The following is a 13,353-nucleotide window of genomic DNA, read 5'->3' on the forward strand; positions in this document are numbered from 1 at the left end:
GGATACAGCTGCACCTGCCCTATTATGACCTTGTAGTTTGTGTGTAAGGACCTCTTCTTTCAAGACAGAATAACTTAGTAGTTCTTCCCTAATGCATCACAAATTAGACACAGCTTGCTCTTTGACCAAGAAAGAGTGTTTTTAAATGGTGTTTGCCTTGAATATTTAGGGTCTTGTCTATAATGGAGCAGTTAATTTATGGAAGGAGCAACAACTCAAATAGCAATGGGACAGAGTTTATTGAGCCATAGTGATTGTTCCCCTTGTTGAAAAAAGAACCTAAAAAGCAAAGGCTTCCAAGTCCCACAGAGGAATACACTAGAATTGCACAGAGGTTGACTATTACTCTCGCAATAGAATGTTTTGTTATATACTAACGTAATTTTCAGAAACATTAATAATTCACATCAATATCGCTTTGCATAAACATGTAGAATAATTATGTTGTTAAAAAATAAATACAAATACATTTATATAGTACAATAACACTTGAAAACCAGAGTTTATCGAATGCATATTTTTACTTCCTTTATGCTCCATATATACCTTCTATGTACTTGGATCTATATATTTATTACTTTTCTCCTAAAAAAGCATATTCAATGCACTACCCTATTTCTCATCCTATACCTCTATCAATATCTTTAATCTATATATGCCTACCTCCTTTATGCATCTATATACTTTCCATGTACTTATGGATCTATATATTTATCACTTTCTTTCAATCTAGCATACCCAATGCACTATCCTATTTCTCAGCCTATACTTTTCTCAATATATCTTCTACCCCATCTTTCTGACTCATCTCAAACTTCTTCCTACTACTCTTTCCAATGCACAACCCTATTTCTCACCCTATGCCTCTATCACTATATCCTCTACATCCACTCTCTCATTTATCCCAAACCCCATACCACTACTATAATCCCCAAAATAACCCTTTCTAGACTCTCCCCTACTCTACCCCTCCTTGCATCATCCGACACCTCTTTTACTATACCGATCCCCTAAAACAAGCCTTTCTAAACTCTTCCCTCTAACTCTTCCCCTCCACATCCCCTTTTTACTCATCCCAAAGCATCTTCCTACTGCTATGACATCCACAAAAAAGTCTAAATCCTTCACTCTTCTATCCCCCCACTATCATTTTCAATCAAAATAACAGACTAACATGTTCACTTCTCAAATTTCATATTTACTATACTAATTCACCACTAATCCTTTATGGGTTCCAAACCTGTTTCCCTCTAACTATCCCCCTCCTACCCTTCTCTATCCAAATAACTGAAAAACATATCCACACTCAAATTACTTTCATATTTTACTATACTAATTTTCAACACTAATCCTTTATGGGTTTCGGAGTAGCATGCTACTCACCAATAAAGTGCTTCAACACCCCATTAGGGGTAACAAGCGCTATATAAATGCAAACCTTTTTTCCCTCTTCTATCCCTCCTCTATCCATCTCACTCCAAATAATTTACTAACCTATCCACCACTTAAATCACTTTCATATTTCACTATACTAATTCACCACTAATCCTTTATGGGTTCCGGAGTAGCGTGCTACTCGATGAAAAAGCGCTTCAACGCCTCCTCAGGGGTAGTAAGCGCTACATAAATACAATTACAGTGTAATTTCTTACTATTTATAGTTCTCCGCTGCTCCCTTCATCTACGTTTGCATATTATAAGCACCCCCAATAAAATTAAAATAAAACATGCCCCCTGCTTGATCCAGTGTTTCTATAGTGACATTGGATCCATCACTGGCATAAACTGGGGGTAGCCAAGATAGAGTAGCAACTACTACCCCATGGCAATTAGCTGGCACTCCTGGCACTGTCCTTGCTACCCTATTTTAAGGGCCAGGAAGTGAGTGGGAGGAGTGGAAGGTAAACAGACTTCCTATTTATGTTTTGCAATTTACTCTGCTTGCCTTTTCATTAACTCCACAGAAGCAAAGACAAGGCTGCCAAGGGGTCAACAGTGAGACAAGGGGGCAGACCTGTGATGTCATCTGGAGGCAAAGAGTGCATGACGTCACTTTCACATTTTAGAGAATTGACATCAGTGAAGCCCGTTACACCGTACAGTTATACCACTAGGAGTGCTTTATATTCATAACTGAAAGCATGTTGATGTACTAAACACACCACAACTTTGTGGTCTCACCACAGCAGATGGCACGCACTTGGCAATGTTTGCAGCAAAAAAGCAAGTAACAGGCTTACAGTGAAGACACAGAATCTGTTCTAAAGACACCAAGAGACTTCAATGGAAAATCTTCATCGCCAAGTAACCCTTTCAAAACACAGGTGTGAAATGTTGTACTGGAAGTGTAGAACAATGTGACTTCCTCTCCTCTGTTTTTCAATTCTTAAAGGCTCTTTAGAGTCCCCCGCTAGTGGCAGAAACATGCGATAATCGGATTACCCCATATTTTTACCATTCCCATGCACTCGGGTATTTACAAGCATCAAAGAAGCATCATGAAAGGTTTCCAACAGAAGGAAGCTGTTGGAAACAAAATGTCTCAAATGTGACAAATTTGTGCAGCACAGCAGGTCTGTTACTTGATCGTGGTGATCCGCACGCTTTAGAAATTTGTTTACTGCTCCTGATCTTAAAATGAAGATGGACTAACGCACCTTCTAACTGTGCTAACATGAATACAGGCACTATGGAATCACTGTTGGATTTGGTGCCCATCTCTACATGCGGGCAATAGAAAAATTGCCATCTGAGTGCATGTAACCTAGAGCAGTGGCGTAACGAAACTTGAGGGGGCCCCCTGCAAGGTACATGGAGGGGTCCCCATTCCAGATTGAATCAGGAGCTCCTGGGCCAGAGAACTGTGCTGAGGGGACCCCCTGCATCGCAGGGCCTTGGTGGGCCTGTATTACGCCACTGACCTAGAGCATTGACACATTTATTAAACAGAGATATGTGAAAACTCATTAATAAAAAAAGGCGCAGATGACTGATCAGCTGTACTTTACATATGAAATTCTATATTTCATCATCTATCGACCCTGAGTTTGTAATGGATCGTGACAAATTTTGCATCCAATGTTAGCACACGATGCAACAACTATATGACATGGTATGTTGTTTATGCATCTCAGGTGCTGTTATTTGTACAGTTCTGGTTTTATTTCAAAACCAAATAAAGATTTTAATTGAATCGACTGACCAGCTTGTGAAAAGTGCCGGACTGGTTCTCTCAGGACATTGTCCTCCATTCACTGCTATTCCCAGTCCTGTTTTAAATCTTTTAAACAAATCTCTTTCCCAAGGCTCTGTCCTTGTAACTTTCAAAGATATCCTTTGGATCAAGTTCACGCTATATAAAACTTTATATAATAAATAAATAAATAAATAAAGAGGCCATTGTTGTTCCTCTCTTCAAAAAGATGGGCTCCGACACACTAACCCTGACTAATTACTGTCCAATCTCCCTTCTCCCCTACCTCGCCAAGGTATTGGAAGTTTATGTTACTGGCTGTCTCACCGATTTCCTGGAGGAATCAGAATTCCTTGATTCCCACCAAGCGGGCTTTCTCCCAGCACATTCAACTGAGGCGGTTATCCTTACAGTACTGGATACCCTCCGTAGTGAGGCTGACAAAGGCTCTTCACAGGCCCTTGTCTTGCTCGACCTTTCCGCTGCCTTCAACACGGTCGACCATTCTCTTTTGGTCGACCGTGTGAGGGACGTCAGAATCTCGGGCCCTGCCTTAAGCTGGATTAACTCTTTCCTGGAAAACCGCTCTCAGGCAGTTCGTACTGCCCAGTTTACTGCCCCCGAGTCAAAATCTCTTGTGGAGTCCCTCAGGGTTCCTCCCTCTCTCCCTTGTTGTTCAATCTCTACCTCCTCCCTCTTGTCCGATCCCTGAAGGAGCGCGATGTCTGCATTTTCAATTATGCAGATGATTTTCAACTTATTTTTTCTACTAGCAACTCCTCTGGGTCGGTTCATGTTTTTCAGTCCACTATGCTGTTCATCAGCCAATGGATGAATGAGAATCAACTTAAACTCAACCCGGAGAAAACGGAGAAAACTGGTTCTGACTGGTGGCACCAAAGACAATCCTTGGGGTCCCCACTTTTGGCCTAGGGAGTTGGGTCAGCCGCCCACTCCTTCCAGCTCGGCTAAAAGTCTTGGGTGGTCATCAGTCAGGATCTTACTCTGAAGCCCCAGATTAGATCAGTGATTTCCACCTGCTTCTTTCAACTCCGCAAAATAAAAAAAGATCTGTAGATTCCTCACCTACAACGCTCGGATCCAGGCGGTTATCGCCTTGGTCACGTCGCATGTCGATTATGACAACTCACTCTACTTTGGCATCCCTCTCTTCATCCCTCTCTACCTTTTAAAACATCGACAGATGGTACAAAACCAGGCTGCCCGCCTCATTGCCCACCAGCCCAGGCATCATCACATTAATCCCCTCTTGAAGCAACTTCATTGGCTCCCGGTTGCTCAGCGGTGCGCCTTTAAGATTGGATGTCTCATCTTTAAATCTCTTAATGGAAAGTGCCCGAAATTCGTCAACAATATGATTAACAAATATGTTCCCACACGCAACCTTCACTCTGCTCATAAAAATCTACTCCTCATTCCCCATTTTAGACTTAAGCGCACCGGTGGTTCCAGATTCTCTATCTTAGCCCCCAATTTCTGGAACTCCCTCCCTTCTGAAATCCGCTTTTGTCCCAACCTCCTTGGCTTCAAAAAACTTCTGAAAACTTGGCTCTTTCGACAGGCTCTCTGAGTCTGGGATTCCTCTCTCTGAGTCTGGGATTTCTACCAAACTAGTGCTATGAAACCTCCCCGGTGTACGTGCGCTCTATAAATTCTTATTGACATGACATGACATGACACCTGCAAGTCAAGCACCCCAAAAAGAGCACAAACGTTCCAAGAAAATGTGCTCCAATGGGTGAGAGAATTGCTTAATAACAATGCACCATTTCTAGCCCTTTTTATCTCAGTTGAAACTATCAAGTGCGGAGGGAGAGAGGCTGAAAACGAGGAGGCTCTTATTATCAGGACCCTGCCGCTGAATTACTACCAGTGTTCACATTAGTGCAGTGCAATGAGTTGAGAGCCATGTCCCAGTTGTATAATTTTTTCAATGTGATTGTGCATCCCACAAGCCAGTGAGTGGAGTAGTGCTACACAGACCTGTGAACTTTGCTGCATGGCAGGCTTGATATGCATAGGGAAATTATGGGGTAAAGAAAGAAAATTGTGAGCTGGGGTGATGACATGAAACCACAAACACGTCTTCAAAACCTCACAACCAATGGCCTTTTTGTGTAAGCACTGTCAGAATAGAAAAACACATGACAAAATGCTTGTGAATATCCACAGAGCCCTGAATTTGAAGGCTTAGCGAACATTTCCTATGCTCACACTAATGCTGACACTCCCCATCCTTCTGTTTTCTTGCAAAGAGCCCTCACTTCCTCCTCCAGAAAAGCCCACCTAGAAAGTCAGATGTTTCCAGAGCTAGTTGCTTGCAAATCACGAGTTCTGCTTTGATGGAGGCAAGTCTACTTTTGATGGGAGTAGCTGGCACTTATGAGTGTGACAAAACTACTATATGAATCAGGCCCTTGGCTACCAGTCAGAAAATAAGTAAATCGTTTCTCCAACTCAATATTATCAATTTAAATGCAGTTTAGCTTCAGAGCCCCAAGACAGTGATCCTCAAACAGAGTACTGATGCTATCAATGTCAAGAAGACAGCCACAAGAGTGGCAGGACCTGAGGGTAACCGCAGCGTAGAGATAAAAGCAGCAAACCCAATGATGAGTCAATTACCTTGAATAATAAAACACTGGAGCATGCACATGGTCCACCCAACCGCCCTCCCACCCACCTTAGATCATTGACAATGCCTCTATGCAGAATGTGTAACTGTTTTAATACATAAAACAGCTCCTTCATTGTTCTAGTGCTGTCATATCTCAGCAATCTGTGGGCTGTCATCCACCTTCTTTTTGCTGGAATGTAGGTCTTTAAAGGACCTTGGTTTTACCATGTGGAGCCCAAAGCCTCTCTTATACTTTAAAGCTGTCCTTCTACTGAATCGCCCATCCTCGACTAACCAAATCTTTCTTATCTCTTCCTTCACTTTGTCTTTTCTTCTTCTCTTGTTCTACTGCTTCTGTCTTTTTTTCTCATCCCTTCTTTAGCTTCTTGTCTCTCTCCCACTGCTCCTCTTACTTTCTGCATTCTTTGCCTATACCTTTGTTGGATTATCGTTCCAGAAATATACTCAGAATGCTAGTGTCACAATAAGGCCCTAATTAGGATGTCGGTCTGAAAGCCTCCGACCATAGGTCCTGCAAGGATTTACAATGACGTCCATTTCTCTATGGGAGCTTGTGTTGGGGCCTGTTTCCGTTCGCCGCACAAGCTCTCTCAGGGAAATGGGGGTGCAGTTGCTTCGTAATCGTGGTTCTGGATCGACAACCCTAGATCGGTCTGTTTCGAAACCGCAGGGATGTAAGTCGGAGGAAACATTGACTGATATCCTAAAGAGCCCCTTAGTGTTTTAGGTCGTGTTAGAGTTTCGACTACAATAATTGACTGACATAATAGTTCCCCATGTTTACCTTTTTTTGCTTTACTTTGTGATGGTGCATTATTCTGTGCTTGCTATTGATATATTCTCCATGACAGAGTGCTTAGCTAGATTTGTTGTATTGTGTTGTATTCAATGCGCTATCTATTTGATTATCTTTCAACCAAAATCATATTACAAAATTTAACAAACAAATTTGCTCAAAAATAGGGCCTTTGACGTTCTTAGCGCATTCTTCATTGATTACTCTTGATTGTAGGAGTAAAGTGCTTCTTACCTCTTTCTTTTTAAGTGCTTCCAAAGACTCAAATTCTAACCTGGCCAGCTTCAGCCTGATCTCATGTGGTTTATCTGGTATCACAAAAGCCATCACGAATTTTATTGCCAGCAGAGCATGCTGAGAAAACAGAAGAAAACAATGTTATTTGCATAAAATCTCCATAAGAAAATGGGCAAACATTATACACATTGAAGCTGACTGCAAACTTATATGTTTGGGTAAAAATTGGTGACGACATTTAGAAGCATATTGTTATGCAAGACGGATACAATTTACACGTGACAAGGGGGTCATACATCAGGCTTAATGTGAGGAAAGTGAGGAAGGACTTATGCACTAAGTATGAACATTCAGCCTTAGTACTCCTGCATGAAATAAACCTATCGGCAGCTCTTAGATCGCAAATAATATCAACATGCCTGTCTTGCCCATAATGTTATGCATGCTGGTAGCCCTTACTACCTTGCTACTACCTATATTTTACAAAGCAAAGACCTCCTGATCAGCCTTCTGTGGAGATGTCACTGTGATGCACTCTCTCTCTCATATACTATGAGGACCACCTCAGAAAGTCCCCCTTTGACAAAACAAAAGCCTGGCTATTATCTTCATATCTTAGGATCTGACTGTAGCAATTCAGGCAGTTCTGTGATGAATTTTGTGTATTTTTTCAGTGCTCTTCTTGGAACGGATTGTATCCTGCTGAAGTCTCCTAAATGTTCTGAAACGTGTATATCCAGGTTTAGGACCTTCTAGGCCCCTGTGAGAACAGTATCTCAATGTTCCTGGGTCACACACTTTGCCAGCCACCTATAACCAAGTGAGTTAGTGCTCACTTGACCAAGAGTGCTTTGGGGCTTCCGGAGGGACAAGGGTGTGCTATACAAATACCCGAATACAATAAATTGACTGACACACTCGCATGCATTGCTCGCACTCTATGCAACATCAATAACAAAATAACCACCTACAAATCTCTTTGCCTTACTTATAGGCAGAGAATACCCTAGCAGTATCCCTGCATCCAGCATTACCAACACTACAGCTATGGGATACCACATTATTCCAAGTGGGACCCCTAGGGTATCTGGAGAAATGAGGAATTACAGAGGAATTTGTGGTTCCACATCCTATTTTCGTCGTAATTGCCCATTTTTGGTCAGGTTTCCAACTGGAAATGTCACCAGCTTTTAGCTGGTGAACTGTCTTGGGGGTGTGGTCTTTAACAGAAGAAACATTCTCTCCAAAATACTGGCAAAAACACATGTCGGGGGAGTTCCAGGATGACTGGGTAAGTATTTAACATGAAAAAAAACTTAAACGTGATTAAAGTGAACTGCATCTACCATGATGCATTCTGGAAGGGCTGGTGCAACACCTGAAAGTGCAAACTTGGGGGCGGGGCCATCGCAGGGCAGTTACGAGGGGGAGTAGTGAGCACTGCTATCAGTGCGCATGTCGTTTTGGCTGGCCGTCTCAGGACGGCCAAAGTGAGATGGCCAAACTATCATGCGCACTGACCTGTCACAGACCCGAGCTGTGTAGCCGCGTTGGAGACAGTAGACCCCGGCTCGCAGTGTCTCTGGGAGCGCAAATCTAGGCCACTCAGGCCAATCCTGGCCCTGCTGACATGCATGAGCAGTGTCTGGATTGGCTGCAGGGGAGACTGGAAGCCTGTGCTGCAGTGAGGAGCGGAGATGTGGGGGGAAGCAGGTACTTTTCTTTGCGTTTTTTTTGTATTGTCGTTGTCCGTCTCCCCCTGCCCCCTCCGCCCATCGCTCTACCCCGATACCAGCCGCTACTTCTGCCCCCTTGCCTCATCCTCCCCAAAAGGAAGGATTATTCTGCTCTGAAGAGTGACAAAAACTAGGATGCAGGTGTCAGGAGATTTTCAGTATGACCGAGCAAGTATCTGCAAAAGTTGACTTTAGCTACCATAACGCCTCGAGAAAGGACTCGTGCAACACCTGAGACTGCCACACTGTTTGAAACTGTAGTACACAACAGTGCAATTTTAGAGGAATAAAAGGAATAGATGTTTTTTTCACAGTTCATCTTTTCTTTTTAGGGCTCGCCTGCTGATGCGCATGCGCATAGCTGGCGAAGCTCTATAGTGGCTTATCCAGAGTTTAACCACTGGCGATTCCATGCAGTGCATGTGCGCTTTTTAGGTCATTGCACAAGCGCAAGCCCTAAAAAGCGCGTGCACAATGCCACCAGCCGCCTGCCTGCCTGCCTCGCATTACCACATCAAAGACAGCCCAGCCTCCCTCCCACAAGCTTCTCAGCGTGCGCTCATCCCCTAATTATTCACGGCCGGCCGGCCGTACTTTCAGTTTCACGGCCGCCAGGCGTGTCTCCTTTTATGCTCTCTGATGCTTGTTTTTTTTTTTACTTGTTTATTTTGAGAGGGAGAGTACCGGAACTTCTCAAGAGAAACGTAATACTTTAATTGGAGTTTACCTGCACTTATATTTTTCAATTTCAAGCACTGGCCATACAGCAGGGCAAAAAAACATTGACAAAGCCAAGAGGACTCAAAAGCTAAACCTGCGGGCTTTTGATCTCTTCTTCAGCCGCACACTTGGACTTTCCTAGCCCCTCCCCCTTCCACTTCCTAGTCATTTTCCTCCTTACCCGCCAACCCTGATCAGCCCCTTCCCTGCCTCTGCCTAGATTACTCCTTCCTTAGCATTCTCACCCCTCATATGTCTAGCATCTACAAGACCCCTTATTATTTCTCCCTATCCTAGCCCTTTCCTTTCCTCCCCACCCTCCACCCCCACACCGCCCGCTTCGCGCTATTTGTATGCCCCCATCCCCCACACCCTCCTTGTTTATTTCTCCCCTGGACAATGATGGCGTTTTATGAAGTTCTAACCGGTTTTTGTCAGGGAGATCCTTCTTGCTGCTATGCAGCTCAGAGTGACGATTAAACATCGACTAGTTAAATAAAAATTAATATCAACCGCCTCCTAACTTCTAATGTCATGTTGTTTATAACTAATGAACTGATTAGAGGATAAACACATCAGCGAGACATTTCTGCATGCCTGCCTCTGCTGGGGAGAGGCAAACACCAGCAGAGTCCCTGCTTTCACCTAGGCTGCCAGATAGCTGCTATTCCAGTCTCTCTCTTCTCATTAGAGCTCCTGCGACGAGCATTTTATGTTATCCATTTTTTACTCAATGACGTATTGGATTTATAAAAGTAAAACTGCTGAAAACGTTCTTAATTTTCATGTTTGTTTGGCTAATTTCAGTACAACGCTGTACTTTTGGATTGGAGGATTTTATAGCAGTAGAACTACTGAAATATTTAAAACAAATGTTTCATCAGCTCCTTTGCATACTTTACGTTCTCTTTTCTCTAACCCTCATATTTTATCAAAGCTGTGCCACTTTATACTTTTAAAGATCAATTCAAACGCACAGAATTCTTTTCTTTTGGGCCTTGCTTTAGATTCAGGGGGAAGCTGGGGAAGGAATTAGACAGCACGAAATAAAGACATGCGATTATTTTCGGGAACCCTGCCGACACCCACCACACAGCTCCGCCGATGCAGCCACCACACAGCTCCACCGACACAGCTCCACTGAGGCACCCACCACACAGCTCCACCGATGCACCCACCACACAGCTCCACCAAGGCACCCACCACACAGCTCCACCGATGCACCCACCACACAGCTCCACCGATGCAGCCACCACACCGCTCCACCGACACAGCTCCAACGATGCACCCACCACCCAGCTCCACCGATGCACCCACCACACAGCTCCACCGAGGCACCCACCACACAGCTCCACCGATGCACCCACCACACAGCTCCACTGACACAGCTTCAACGATGCACCCACCACCCAGCTCCACCGATGCACCCATCACACAGCTCCACCGACACAGCTCCACCGATGCACCCACCACACAGCTCCACCGATGCACCCACCACACAGCTCCACCTACACAGCTCCACCGATGCACCCACCACACAGCTCCACCGAGGCACCCACCACACAGCTCCACCGGCACAGCTCCACCGATGCACCAACCACACAGCTCCACCGATGCACCCACCACACAGCTCCACCAAGGCACCCACCACACAGCTCCACCGATGCATCCACCACACAGCTCCACCGAGGCACCCACCACACAGCTCCACCAAGGCACCCACCACACAGCTCCACCGATGCACACACCACACAGCTCCACCGAGGCACCCACCACACAGCTCCACCGATGCAGCCATCACACAGCTCCACTGAGGCACCCACCACACAGCTCCACCGATGCACCCACCACACAGCTCCACCGATGCACCCACCACACAGCTCCACCAAGGCACCCACCACACAGCTCCACCGATGCACCCACCACACAGCTCCACCGATGCAGCCACCACACAGCTCCACCGACACAGCTCCAACGATGCACCCACCACCCAGCTCCACCGATGCACCCACCACACAGCTCCACCGACACAGCTCCACCGATGCACCCACCACACAGCTCCACCAATGCACCCACCACACAGCTCCATCAATGCAACCACCACACAGCTCCACCTACACAGCTCCACCGATGCACCCACCACACAGCTCCACCGATGCACCCACCACACAGCTCCACCGATGCACCCACCACACAGCTCCACCGAGGCACCCACCACACAGCTCCACCGATGCACCCACCACACAGCTCCACCGATGCACCCACCACACAGCTCCACAGATGCACCCACCACACAGCTCCACAGATGCACCCACCACACAGCTCCACAGATGCACCCACCACACAGCTCCACCGAAGCACCCACCACACAGCTCCACCGATGCACCCACCACACAGCTCCACAGATGCACCCACCACCCAGCTCCACCAATGCACCCACCACACAGCTCCGCCTGAGGTTCCGTGAATTCTGACCCTGGGTCGTAATGGTCGTGGTTCTGTTATGATTTTGGTAACAGCGAACCGTAAACAGTGAGCTCAGCAAGCATGAGTGTTTCCGTCATGTTACATTGATGGATTCACTGTGTATTTGACGATTTCGTTCTGAAACCCTTGGGTTCCATTTTGTCCATGGCAGCCATTTTGTGGTTGCCCTCACATAGGCCTATGACTGTGGCTGAACAAGTCTCTGGGACACGTACACCTTAGCTTGAGTTTTTACTGACTCCTGTTTGACCTGAAGTGAACTGACCCTGCTGCCTGAAGCTGACCTTGCCAAACCAGTTATTGCCCTTTAGCTGGTCAAGATAGAGATCAAAGAGCAGGACATTGCTGAGTTTATGGTACACGCACACACCCTTCTATCTTGCTTCTTATCTGTTTCTGTTCCTTCTTTTATGGCCTATTTATGATTTGGGTTGAGGTCTTTTATTATGGGTTCTTGTCCGGCTTGTTAGAAAGAAGAATGTTTATTATGATTAATTTTGGGCTGGACAAACTGAAAAATGGGCTTGTCATCATGCTCCTGCTTTTGTCGTGGAAACATGTGAGTGGTCAAACTGTAAATAAGGAATGTCTGCCTGAAGCACAATTTTTTGTATAAAAAGGGATAGCTTGCTTTGTAAAGTTGAGCAGTCTCCTGAGAACATACACCGTGTTGTACTTCTAGGATCTCTGTTACTGGCTGCAGCTAATAAATTTGATCGTTGACGTCGCCAAGAAGTACCCCGTGTCTCTGTATTCTAAGACAGGTGGACCCGGAGACTTTGGGCGTTTCCCCTGGCGCCGCTGGGTTCTAAAACCCGGTTCTTCACGCCGAGGCACCCACCACACAGCTCCACCGATGCTCCAACTAAGCTCCACCAATGCACCCACCACACAGCTCCATCAATGCACCCACTAAGCTCCACCGATGCACCCACCACACAGCTCCACCTACATAGCTCCACCGATGCACCCACCACACAGCTCCACCGATGCACCCACCACACAGCTCCACCACGGCACCCACCACACAGCTCCACCGATGCACCCACCACACAGCTCCACCGATGCACCCACCACACAGCTCCACCGATGCAGCCACCACACAGCTCCACCGACACAGCTCCAACGATGCACCCACCACCCAGTTCCACCGATGCACCCACCACACAGCTCCACCGACACAGCTCCACCGATGCACCAACCACACAGCTCCAACGAGGCACCCACCATACAACTCCACCAAGGCACCCACCACACAGCTCCACCGATGCACCCACCACACAGCTCCACCGAGGCACCCACCACACAGCTCTACCGAGGCACCCACCACACAGCTCTACAGATGCACCCACCACACAGCTCCACAGATGCACCCACCACACAGCTCCACAGATGCACCCACCACACAGTTCCACCGAAGCACCCACCACACAGCTCCACCGATGCACCCACCACACAGCTCCACAGATGCACCCACCACCCAGCTCCACCGATGCACCCACCACACAGCTCCGCCGAGGCACCC

The 13,353-nt window shown here is 46.3% G+C and overlaps 1 protein-coding gene across 1 annotated transcript in view; it reads right to left on the minus strand.

The window, feature by feature from the left end:
• The window catches only part of ANO10 (anoctamin 10), a 715,024-nt gene that overhangs the window by 265,916 nt on the left and 435,755 nt on the right, over positions 1-13,353 (minus strand). Inside the window, exon 12 of the mRNA XM_078663907.1 lies at positions 6,883-7,002. Within this exon, the coding sequence (XP_078520033.1) occupies positions 6,883-7,002 (120 nt within the window). The remainder of the gene's footprint in view (positions 1-6,882; positions 7,003-13,353) is intronic.

The sequence above is a fragment of the Lissotriton helveticus genome, chromosome 10 (assembly GCF_964261635.1).
Source record: "Lissotriton helveticus chromosome 10, aLisHel1.1, whole genome shotgun sequence".
Lineage (NCBI taxonomy): Eukaryota > Metazoa > Chordata > Amphibia > Caudata > Salamandridae > Lissotriton > Lissotriton helveticus.